We start from the raw sequence: 13,403 nt of genomic DNA on the forward strand, positions 1-13,403 counted from the left end.
CATATAATATAAATGGTAGTGTACGTCACTATATTGATATTTCCGCAGTGAGCACAACAGACTCGAGGCGTAGGCGATTGCATTTTAGGACTTTCCCCTTCCAATCGGTTGATTTCACTTTTGGGAAAAGTACGGCACTATTTTTGCCTGTTTCAGGTAACATTTGCCATTCATGAGAGCGGATGAATGAAAGGCGATGGGGCTGGAGAGAACTCGGAACAAAGAGGGAGCAGGGGATTGTATGGCTGGATTGTGAATGGAGGTGAACGCATGCATGGAGCAGTATTGGAGGAGAGACTACAGTGTAAGGAAGAGGGCCTTCTCCGCTTACTTTTTCAAAGATGACAGAACTCTTTTGCTCAAGCCAACTTTTGCTGGGGGATTATTTACAGGCAGTGGAGTGGAACTGTCCTTTAAAACAACCCTGAGCTTTTTAAGTGCCCCGAGACATGAGAAACAGAGCAGGCTCTCTGACATCAAAGCCTCTGAGAGGGACCCGAGGGCTGACGGATCTTTCTGGAAGCTTGTAAAGAGCTGAATTTCTATAAATAGTTTAGAAATTCTGAATGTTGTTTAAAAATTCCCGATAAGAAGGACGTCTTCGGTTTGGACGGGATCACGAAACGTTATCATTATTTGTTGTGGAGTCCAGTCATTAACTATAATTATAAGAGAAATGAAGAGAAAATGATGCTCACCGCCCCGTAGACCACCCCTTTCTTGTTAATTGCAAGGTAGTAATTGCTTTGAATCCCCTTGATGGCAACGATGCCCACATCCACAGACTTGATTTCGAGTGTACCTACAAAACAAACGTAAACATATCATTTGCATGACGTCCACATTAAAGCATTGCAGTTTTTAGAGTTTTTGGAATTATGCAAACACTTATTTTACATTAAACAAGGTGCAGTGCTGGTGTCATATGAAACATGTAATTGCATAATGACATAGATTAAACGCAAGCCTAAAATGATAGAACAGGTAACAAATATCAACATGTAAATAGGTAAAGGCATCACAGAAATGACCTCCTTAAACTTTACCCACAATCCACCTCATAACCCTGATGCTACAGTCAGAAATTCTCCATTCCCATGCAGGAGTACTTATGTTCAAAACTGCTCATTTATAACATGAAAACTCATATTTTGCTGTCTTTGTTAGAGTTTTCAGAGCTGAAAGGCATATACTAGGTTTGTAGCCAGTGGTTCAAATTGTGGTAACCATTACTGTTTTGCCTTTTAAAAGGCAATTATGTAAACCCATAAAGCCATCACACTTTAGATGGGATTAGTCCCAGACCAAAGCATGTCCTAGTAGCAAACAGGGCTATATGATCCTATGTTGTTTGTGTATGGGGTTAAAAGAGCTTTTGCCTGCAGCTTCTGGCCTTTGACGAACACGAGCAGTTCAGTTTACCTCCCAGCTTAAATGAGCTCAGTGCTTTAATCTGCAACTATTCAACAAGACATCAAAACCATAAAACCAAGCCTCAAAAGCAAGCAAGCGGCCTACCAGTCCTGCTGAAAAGACCAGCATTAACCAAAGCAGGTGAACCAACATGATCATGCTGGTTACCGATGAAATAAAAAAATGGGCAGAAATGGAAATGGATGGGCAGAAATTCTAATCACATAATCTATATAGATTATATTTTTTCCATTGTTTTTGGAGACATTACTTAAATTGCTTTATTTGATGCTATTCTATCATTGTGGTATAATCTATTTCAAATAACAGAACCCAGTGTTATTTATTTTAGTATTATTTGTATAGTTTTATTGTATTTATTAATACAATATGTTTTTTAGTTTTCATTTTAATTTTAGTATATTTTAGCTATTTTGTTATTGGTTTTTGTAATTTTTCATGTCAGTCAGATGGCCTAGTCCAGCAAAAATGTATTGCATATCTACTTTCAGAACTATGTGAAACCCTCCATATCTTGGATGGTTTGTAAATGCCTAACATTGACATCAGAGTTTTGTGATGCAGAGGAACTGAATCCACACCTGTGGATCAGGGGCACAAGCGCTGCTACAACAGGAGGATTAAGTGGATCTGAAGGCAGATCCTCCACATGGGCTCAGGTTGCAATCACCAAGAGTAGATGTAAGGAGACCTAGTCGTCTATCCTCTCTCCTCCCTCGCCTCAGGTTCATGAGCAAGAGCGACAGAATAAAAGGAGGGGCTCAGAGATGGGATCACAGACTTGGTAGGATGAAGGGGGAATAATCTGTGATCAAAGAGCAATAGACTGGACAAAAGCAATGGAACGGCTGCCCAAAATGACACAAGCACATATAAATTTTGACCAGAAATCCCAAACATATAAGAAACACCTATCATGCAGGCTCACTCATCCCTATGTGAGTGATGTCATGTGTGCAAACATCATGTCATGTCTACAGTAAATTTGGTGGCTGCTCTTTAAAGCGTGCAATGTCAAAATAAATCCTGAATCGTCTGGCAGAAAGCACCTGTTTGCTTTTGGCTATTTGATGTGGTCTGTCAAAGCAAAACACACTGATTTTTTTTTTCTTTTTTTACGACTCCCTCACGAGTCCCAGGAGTGTTTCTTCTGTCTGCATTGAAGCCGAAATGCTGGTCTGCAACAAAAGGCTGGATTTACAAAACCAAAACATCTCTGAGGCATCTAAGCAACAGGTATCTCTGCATGCTTTCTTCTTCCACACCATAAACATTTAAGATCTGCCTCTCTTTCATTTCAGATTTCTGCCAAATACCAGTTATTTAATGTGAGATTTGACCTAAAAGTACCGAGAAACGTTTTAAGGCCAGTGTCTGAAATGCAGTAAGTGCTCGAGCACATTATCTAATCAACATTTTTAAGACATTACCAAGAACAACAGCTGTGCGTGCAACAAGTTACAGTTTAATGTGGCTCATTAAAGTGCATATGCGCTGTCATGTAAGAGTTCAACAAACCTCTACAGTAGTGGTTCTACGTAATGCAGACCACTTTAACATTAACTGCAGACCACCTAACACCTCAGGTCTGAGAGAAACCCCCAATGACATGAAAACAATTACTTGCGGTTTTGAACCCATACAATCCTATAACTAATAACTATCAGTTACTGAATAATAATAATCAAAATCAGAAGCCATTTTTCACAAATGATTATTTTTAAATGATTTTTTAAATTATGTATATATATATATTTTTTTTTTAAATAATGCTTAATTTTATTTCAGTTTGAATAATTTTAGTACTTCAACTTCAACTTATTTTATTTCTGTTAATTGTCAAGGCAAGATTTTTAACTTTCATTGACGTTTTTGGTCTAATATTTATATTTTATTTGATTTCATTTTTTTACATTTTAGATCTAATATTAATAATATTAATCTAATATTGCTACTACAATAATGTACTTGGTTAATAGTTATAAGCTATTTAATTTGTTGTGATTTATTTTAAATCATATTGGTGCTTTTTTTGACAATTCTAAATATATTATTTATTATTCTTTATTTCTTTATTATTTTATTATCAGCCAATTAACTCACCAGTCATTATTATTTTTATATTTTATTTATGCATTATGATTATTTTTTGTTATTATTAGCCAGAAAACTTGCCAGTCACTTGGAATCTTTCACGCATCACAGCTTGAGAACTGCTTGATTACTTTTAATCCTGGCAGACCCAATGTTTTGTTACATCTATATCACGGTGCTCTGCTATTCTGACAAACACGATTTCACCGCCTGCATTATTCAAAGCACTAGCCAAGGCATTCTCTTAAAAAAAGAGAGAGAATTTTCTTTTTTTGCGGTGCAACCTAATCCTCACAGTATTCTTGTTGTACTCCCTGTTAGGGCTCGGATTACAAAGACTTAAAAGCCTCTGCGTTTTAACAAGCCCGGCCCCACCTTACTCATACCCTGTCCGTGAGCGGCCATGTGTCTGTGACATTACACTGCCCATGGCCCAATGGTGGTCCAGAGAATCCCACCCGTAGCCTAGCGTGATCTTCCCTCAGTAGACTTGGCTCTTGCCCCAGGCTCTGTAGGTGGCCGCTCCCCTTCCCGCTTAACGGAGTTCAATGTTTTCTTGGCAGGGTGACAGAACTCAGGTTATCACATCTTGTGGTAATTACAAAAAACCCTGCAGCCTCGTATTTGTAGCCTCGTGCAACCTGCATCACTAACAAAGCCTGCGAGAGAGTGAAAGAGACCCCCATCCACTTCAAACGTGTTTGAAAACAACAATTTTTATCAGGCAGATGGACTTTTCCCTAGCAGTGTTCAGATTGGATCGCTTCCAGACGTCAAAATAACAATCTTACTTGCACTCGGGAACACTCAACTGCTTGTCAGCTCTCCACACCAGTGCAAGGACCGAGTCAATTCAAGTCATATATTACCCCAGGGTGCTTAATTGTCCTGGGAACCTTGGACCGCCACGCCTCTGACACGCACGTCTTTTCAATTAGCCCCCCGTCTACAGGACCATAAAGGAAAAAGGGTCCCCATTAAAAGGCATCTTTGCAGCTGACCCGTCATTGGCTTCTGATGACAGTTACTTGGACCTTTGATCTGAGCACTGCAGGCCCCTGGCTCCTGGGCTCAGGAAGATCAGTGGACAGGTCTGGGGGGCCGGTCTCATTATCCCACTCTTCTGGTTATGCTGAAATACACTGCAAAAAATGATTTTCTTTCCAGTACAAAACATTCTTAAATCAAGATATGTTTACCTGAGACACAAAATGACTTTTTATTAAGTCTTGTTTTCTGAAAAATGTACTTTGAAACAAGACAATGGGGTCAGAAAAATAAACTTAATTCAAAGGGAAAACAAGTTTATTTTTCTTAACCCATTGGCAGTTATTTGTTCTTATTTTAAGCATAAAGTCATTTAATTTTGATAATATATTAAGTCTTAGTTTTCTGAAGAAAAAGAGTCATTTTGCTTCTCAAGTAAATCTATCTTGATATTTTACAGAAAAACAAGACAAAAATACTGAGTAAGAAAATCATTTTGGATGAACTCAGACTAGAAGGACTGTGAAAGTGTTTGTATGCAGCCCTTTTGAAGATTTTATCACATCTGCACCTCTGTTCGCTGGATCGTATGGAGAAATGCAATGGTTTTTTTATGCTAATAGCTACAAAACAGGTCAGTTGATGATAACCTGAAGTGCCTGATCATGTGCATCCTCTGTCATGTTAAAAACAAAATCCATTTTCTGAAGTGCACAAGATGGTTTACAGAAAGCATATGTGGACTCTGCAGACAGACTCAGAATAACAGCTATACTCTTTCAGAGCTGTGTTAAAAGCTTTGTGAAGAAACAATTTTGTTCATTTTTTCAGCACTTCATAAACAGGCTTTCATTGCTGATTTTCCTACTGAAACTTGCTAATAGAGCACAATGCTAACTCACTGGTAAAGAGAGTTGTGCAATCCGTTCTCCTTCACATCCATTGGTTTATCTTCTAATAACTCTTATAACTCCACTGCACATAGGCTCCATACTCATAGCCTCTATAACAATGGGTCGTTTTGAGATTTATTTACAAACTGATTTAGATAGATGAAAAGATCTGATTCAAAATATTTTATAATACTTCTATGGTGAGTTTTTTAATGATGTCATTTTTGCCTCATTCACTTTTTATTATCATTATATTGAAAGAAGTGATAAAGATATTCTTTTTCTATGAATAATATTGTGTTTCACAGCAGGAAAAAAATAAGCTTTTTTGGAACAACATGAGGGTAAATGATGACAAAATTTTAATTTTTGAATGAATTATCCCTTTAAAACTCTTTTCACATATTTAATGTTAGTCCAGACCATCAGAGCATGTTAAGTGTCATGTTTTTGTTTGACTAACCATCCAGGCATTTGTCAACCACCCTGCATACTGTCAGAGGACTGAAGATTTTGTGCTCAACTAATTTTTGATGACAGACAGATTTGTTCAATATTTGCATTGACCGGGCAATGAAACCACTGAAACACTCACAAGCACATGCAACCATGCATGCACCATCCCCAAACACACACATGACATAACCAAACACCCAGACAACCTTCGGTGGCGGCAAACAGATTCCAACCTCCTCCTAAATATCAAAGCAGACACCCATCTTAATGGGAACCAATGCAAGACCACTCCTGCTCACACAAATTCGACTGGCCAGATGCATCTCTGCTCAAACTGGTCCTTGTCTCTCTTTAGTGCTTTGATGCGCCAACCGCCGCCATCTGTTCAAGCACACATTGCTTAGGAATTCCCCTTGGAGCTTGTGAGAAGATGTGTTTGAGGAAAGCTTCACCATGCTCTCATAAACACTTGTTTAACCACTGATATATAATATAGGACACTGAAAGACCTTGCAAAGTCGTTCCCTCAGTCTTTCCTGTTCAATGGCTTGATAAGCATAAAGAGAACAACACGTATTTGTAGATATCACAGTTATCAAAAATCTCTGTACCTGGCTTAAAACTTGTTACATCTCAGTCTTACTCCATAAACTGCTCAATGATCAGTAAATGTCTCCTCAGAGCTTACTTTTTCCTGAAAGTACACAATTGTTGTCTCACTGGTTTGTGGGCAAGTGTGCTTTTAGTCACCGTCTGTTGGCAATCAGACAGAACACAGTAGAAAAGAGACAGTGGTGTTTCTCCCCAGAACATCCCATGGCACAAATGGTGCTCTGCTTTAGGTAATGGGGTCAGAGGTTAGGCATACATCTGGTCTTCCACTCCTTTTTTCAAACTCCAAATTTCAGCGTGAAAAAAATGGATCTATTAACTAAATGAAGATATTGAGCTGCTACTACAGAATATTTGAAACAAGGACTTTAACCTAATTTTACATGTTAAAATGATAAAATACAAATTACATTAATTTTTAAAACCATACTCCTTTAAGCATGGAGTGCCAAAAAACCTTCACAACACATACAGTATAACTAATATATGATAATTGTAGATCAATGTGAGCATTTGTTTAAATTTATTAATGTATTATTAATTAGTAATTAAAATAAATGAGACGCTATTTTTAATAATGATTTAAAATATTTGGAATTGGAACATAAATTACCATTCAAATAAAATCTTCCAGAAGTTTATTATCTCTCACTAAGGCTGCATTTATTTAGTCAAAAATACAGTAAAAACACTATTGAAAATAACAGTTTTCTATTTTAATATATTTTAAAATGTCATTTATTCCTGTGATGGCAAACACTGATTTTTACAGCATCATTACTACAGTCTTCAGTGTCACATGATTCTTCAGAAATCATTCGAATATGCTGATTTATTTTTTATCAATTTTGAAAAAAGTTGTGCTGCTTAATAGTTTTTTTTGTGGATGCTTTGATGAATAGAAAGTTCATAAGAACAGCTTTTATTTCAAATAGAAATCTCTTGTAATATGTCTTTATTGTAACTTTTGATCAGTTTAACAGGTAATTGCTGAATAATGGAACAAATATAATGGAACAATGGACAACTTATAAGCAAAGATGTCAAAGTTATCAGCATGTTGCATTTTTGAAGGCCGTGCATCTTGTAGTGATATTTAAAATGTCTTGTAAAATCCAGCTCTGTTATTTATGAATCAGAAAGGAGAAAGTCTATGAGGAAGTCAAGGTCAAAGAAAATGAAACACTGACACTAACCTTTTGCACATCAGCTCAATCCTCATAAGTCATTTTTTATTACTTGTGTGGTTGGGATTTCCCAGGGGAGCTATAAATGGGCACAGTAACCACAGAAAGCAAGCACACACACACACACACACACACACACACACACACACTTCTGTGGAGTGCCATCCATGTGGTCAGGGCTGGCAACATGTCATTTAAATTCACACATTGCACATGTTCATTCACACCAGTGGGTCATTTTAAAGCTACATTTGAAAAACGGAATAAACCGATGTTATGATGGACATGCAGTCATATAGCGTATAAATCTGTGATCAAATATCATATGAAAATGATCACTAACTACCAAGGCTGCACAATTATTGTGCCAAAATGTTTTGTTTGCAACACGGTTTTTTGCAGTGGTTGAGCACTACGACCAATCACAGAGATGTTCACTGTATGCATGAATGCAATGACAAAACAAAGGTAGTGTAATGAGTCTATAGGTCTATCAGCAACAACAACTGGTCAAACTGACTGAGAATACTTCACTTCGGTTCATGGTGGCACCAAAATTGATGTTGAAGAAACATGATATGATGCTCAAAAAGAAGGTTCAAAGTCAAAAGCATTGTGGGTAATTAAGTTTTTTATGGGGGGATTTTTAGATGTAAATCTAGATGCAGTTTGAACAGAAAAAAAAAATTGTATTAATAATAAAAAATAATAATAATAATACATTTCTCAATTTGAATTTTTTTAATGTACGTTTATTTTTTAATAGAAATTAATAATAGCATTTACAAATATGAGACATTTATGATTTTTGTCATAATCGTGCCCTACTAACTAGCATCAATTGATTGTTTTCCATTTTGTCCCAGCAGACATGCTGAGAGTGGCTTGCAGTTATCTTGTTATTGTTCCTGATGAAGCATTTAACGTCACACCAGGCCCTATAAAGTCATAACAACAATACAGCGCAACACTACCCAGCAGCAGGTCAGTGTCAATCCATGCTAGTTTCTGAGAAACACTTGACAGAATAGCCTTATTCATCTTTCTTTCTCATTAAAATGACAAAACAACTTTTATATGAGGTAAACCGACAGAAGCTGATGGAACGCAGGAGGAAAGACAAGTTATGAATATTAACATACATTCAAACAAATCATTTCATCCCACAAGGGTTTGTTTGCTTTATAGTTGATAAGGTCCAGCCTAACGCATACAAAGAAACTCAGCACCTGAAATAAACCGAGCAATTTATATTCTCTCATGAAGCAAAACAACCTTTTCAAATTACCAAAGCTAATAGGGTTTGGCCTGGAAACACCTCATTAGACCAGCAATAATCTGTATTCTTAATTGAGCCCTATTAGATTACACTGACCCCAAATGGAGTGAGAGACATATAATGACCGCTGGCCTGACCCTTGTTTGATCTGCTGCCCAAGAGCTGTCATGATGATTGGAAAGACCCCTGCACTTTAGACCTTACGATTCAACCAGTAGTTGAACTCTGATCAGACAAATCCCCTCAATCACAGCTGTCAAAGACTAATGATCCTCATTAACGATTTCCTCCGGCCATGCCATCACCGCTGAACTACAACACCAGAGGTTTTGCGTTCGTGTCGATACTGACATTTTCATCAGCACCGTGTGATAAATACAAAACAGTTGCACAGAGGAAAGAGAAGGCAAACAAGATCAAAACAGTTAAAGAAAGATTAAACTCTGGCCGGTCCATGCAAGAGCTTTTGCATCACAGTGAGCTTGTTGTTAAGCTCGTTCAATACACCGAGGACAGCTCCGAGTTCGAGAACGGGGTGCCGTTTCCAAAAATGTCTTGGGGGAGATGTGACAAAAGTGATACTGAGCTGATGGATTCTGAAAGAAAATCAAACAATATGGGTAGGATAGGATTTCAAGCTGCACATAGACAGGTCTTTTGTGGACTTGAAAACTAAAGAAGGCTGGACTTGAGAACTCAAATATGGACAAAGAGACTCTGACTGGGAGTTTGAATCTGGGAAATGTAACAATCTATCATACTTAGGCTCTCTGCAAATATTTTTCCACATCAAATATGCAAAACAAATATTGGCCCTCTCATAAACTACGGGCTTTTGATTTACTGCACGTGTTTACGGGAGTGTAAATGTAAATTTTGCATCAAGATGTGACATTTTATATGTGCATTGCTGGTAAATAGGCTATATTAATGTCTCATTAAAACTGCGGAGTTTGGTAAACAAAATACATCTCTTTTTATACTTTGTGCTGTTCCAAAAGTATATTCTGTAACTCTGGCTAAAGTTAGGCTCATCCAAAACAGAAAAACTACTAACCTTGAGTTTAGTCGACTACTAATTTCAGCATAATGCAAAGTGTGCTTTTCATAAACATTGAACAATTTTTTTTTTTAATTGAGTCTGACAGGCACAGATATGTGCACAGCCTTTTCCCTCTTGATAAAATTCAGTTCTATTCAAACACTGGGCCTTCAAACACAAAGATAATTGTCAACATGACGTCAGTCTATATACAATGACACGCCGTGCTGTTCATGGGAATATTCTTTTTGTTAACTCGAGAGAAATATTATACCACAAAGGGACTGGTTCCTTTTAAAATGCCAGTGGCTCCAACTGAAGTAAAATCATTTGAGGATGTTTTGATGTTTCAAGTACATGATGATACATAACATAGCAAGCCACTCATTTCTGCCCTTTTTACGGGCATTTGCGGCAATAACAATGGTCTCTGATTACAGAATAAATCAAACAAACACGTCTGTCGTAAACGCCGCACACTAACATTTCACCGTGGTGCTGTTTTAAAGCGAGGGATCCAGGGAGCACTGCTGCTACCTTGTGGGCACCAGAGGCCCTTCAAATTCAATTATAGTGCCCGCAAAAAAGCGCAGGGAAAGGGATGGCAGAGGTCCAATCTGTTTTGGAGAAATGATCCATTCACCAACAAGTGATTCCCCTTTGCTATGCCTCCCGCAGACATTCCAGGCCATATCCACACTTCAGATATATCAGCACTGAAATGAGATGTGAATCCCCATTGAAACTCAGTGCATCTGGCTGGAACATTATTACCAGTATGCTTCATGCCTAAGGGTCATTGTGGGAGCTAACAAGGACAGTGCAATTTTCACATGTGGTAAGTGAGTGGCAGGAATCTTTTAACATGTACAGAGATCACTGTCATAGGGATAAGTACAAAAACATGAAATATGGTTTTGTTTTTTTAACAGGTACATAACATAGCAAGCCACTCATTTCTGCCCTTTTTACGGGCATTTGCGGCAATAACAATGGTCTCTGATTACAGAATAAATCAAACAAACACGTCTGTCGTAAACGCCGCACACTAACATTTCACCGTGGTGCTGTTTTAAAGCGAGGGATCCAGGGAGCACTGCTGCTACCTTGTGGGCACCAGAGGCCCTTCAAATTCAATTATAGTGCCCGCAAAAAAGCGCAGGGAAAGGGATGGCAGAGGTCCAATCTGTTTTGGAGAAATGATCCATTCACCAACAAGTGATTCCCCTTTGCTATGCCTCCCGCAGACATTCCAGGCCATATCCACACTTCAGATATATCAGCACTGAAATGAGATGTGAATCCCCATTGAAACTCAGTGCATCTGGCTGGAACATTATTACCAGTATGCTTCATGCCTAAGGGTCATTGTGGGAGCTAACAAGGACAGTGCAATTTTCACATGTGGTAAGTGAGTGGCAGGAATCTTTTAACATGTACAGAGATCACTGTCATAGGGATAAGTACAAAAACATGAAATATGGTTTTGTTTTTTTAACAGGGAAGTACAAAAACGTGGCATGATAGATATAAATGTATCATTTTTTTTATTTATTTTAAATAAATATAAAAAGCTGGCACACATTTATTTATTTATTTATTTAGTTAGTTAGTTCAAATAAGCATTAATAAATATAATTATGTAAATGTTAACGTCTACAACACTGGATCTAACAGTGTCCGGCTTTCTGGACAAACTCTTTGATGGTAATTGAAAGCGTTCCAAAACTCTCCAAGTCTGGTCTTGGATTTATTAAGAGACTTTCTGTGCAACACATTTAAGAGGCAGTTCGGCTAATTGAAATACCCACAGCCATGTCTTACGGAGTTCCAGCACACCCTTGTCTAAAAAAGCCAAGCAGCACGCACATGGGACCCATATGTCAAAGCCTTTTTTATTAGCCGCAATGTGTGTGCAACCTACTAACGAAAAAGTGCAGAGGGAGATTTCGGAGTGTGGTGGCCAGGTGCTTCGAGGTCTTTGCCGGGTGTCTGGACATGCCACAAACTGTAAATTGAAGTAAAGTTAAAATTCTTCTGATTATTTAAAGATTATTTATGAATGAACATGATACCACTTTCAACAGAAAAAAGAACCACCTGACATTTGCTTTAAAATAATAAAATCTTAAAAGTAAGCCATTTGTTGCAGTGACAAGGGAGTTTCAGCAGCAGTAATAAAGATAACTGATGTACTGCATGATGTTCGGGAGTAACTTCCAACGGTTTGCGCATTTTACAGAAAGGAAAGGCTCCCCTGGTAATTTCAAATTGGTTCCAGGAAACCTGCTACGAATAAATCTGCACTCTGAAACCTAAGGACAAACATTAGAGCTGACTACCTCTCAGCAACGCATGCATAGCCCAACTCCATGCACAGCAGCTCGCACCCACCAACATCAGGTAAGGTTCATATTATCTGCTGGGTGTTTGACTGCGAAATCAAAGGAGGCATTGCCATTTCTTCTATGGGACCCACATGTGAAAGGAAAGAGGAGAAAAACGGGTGTTACTCACTGTACGGATCGTCCTTGCTTTTAGTGCCGTTGACTTTTCCGTTCTTATCGATCCTGAGAAAGAACTTCTGGTAGGAGAAGAGTTTCCTCTTGCGCACGTCCCCCGTGAGGTGGTTGTAGCTGCGCACATGCCGCCCCACCACGGCAGACGACGAGGAGTTGGTGCCCCTCGGGGCACGTACGGCCCTGTGGGTGTCATGGCAGGCCACAGGCAAAGCCGAACACAGGAGCAGGAGTAGCAGCGGCAGGGAAAGGCAGGACAGACGGAACCAGGCTGAGGCACCCTTAGTCACTTTCCATTTGCACATTGTCCTGGAGCTCGGAAGACTGGGAAGAGCCTCACAGAAAGGTACATGCTGAAGAGCTGGCTGGGAGAAAGGGTGATACCAGGAGGTAAAGCCCAGTGAAGCGTCCGTGGAGGTCGTGTCTGCTTGTGCTGCTCAGGCTGGATCCGGTTCCCCTCGTGTCCACAAGGAATGTGTCAACATCCATAACTCAAAACACCTCCGTGGGGAACCACTTCACCTCCGCCTGCTCTCCCACGTACAATCCACTGAAGAACCCCTGTTGGACAGGGGGAAACAAGGACAGCAAGAGGCAAGGCAAATGTTCTGGAGAAGAATGGCAAAACGACCCGAATGCAACAGGGCAGTGAATCTGTTCTTGATCAAACGAGAGGAATCCACAGTAGGAAAAAAAAAAGTGTAATCCCTGCTGTGTCCAGCTTTCTCGCTCTCTCAATGTCCCTCTGATTAAGAGTGTGTTTCCTTTCTGCTCACCACTGAAGTGCTGAGAGGAACCTGAGGTGGAGCAGACTGAGCTCTGACACTCCTCTCACCTAATTTATTTGGTTCAGGGCCCCAGATGTAATCTCTTTAGCTAATAGGGAGACTATGAAAAGCA

General features: G+C 39.0%; 1 protein-coding gene across 1 annotated transcript in view; it reads right to left on the bottom strand.

The window, feature by feature from the left end:
* LOC107750480 (fibroblast growth factor 10-like) overlaps positions 1-13,118 on the bottom strand; it is a 14,561-nt gene extending 1,443 nt beyond the window's left edge. Inside the window, exons 1-2 of the mRNA XM_016565852.1 lie at positions 12,502-13,118; positions 699-802 (exon numbers count right to left, since the gene is read on the bottom strand). Coding sequence (XP_016421338.1) covers positions 699-802; positions 12,502-12,808 — 411 coding nt within the window. The 5' untranslated portion in view covers positions 12,809-13,118. The remainder of the gene's footprint in view (positions 1-698; positions 803-12,501) is intronic.
* Positions 13,119-13,403: the final 285 nt, after the last annotated feature.

Source organism: Sinocyclocheilus rhinocerous, unplaced genomic scaffold (genome assembly GCF_001515625.1).
Source record: "Sinocyclocheilus rhinocerous isolate Xijiao unplaced genomic scaffold, SAMN03320098_v1.1 scaffold882, whole genome shotgun sequence".
Lineage (NCBI taxonomy): Eukaryota > Metazoa > Chordata > Actinopteri > Cypriniformes > Cyprinidae > Sinocyclocheilus > Sinocyclocheilus rhinocerous.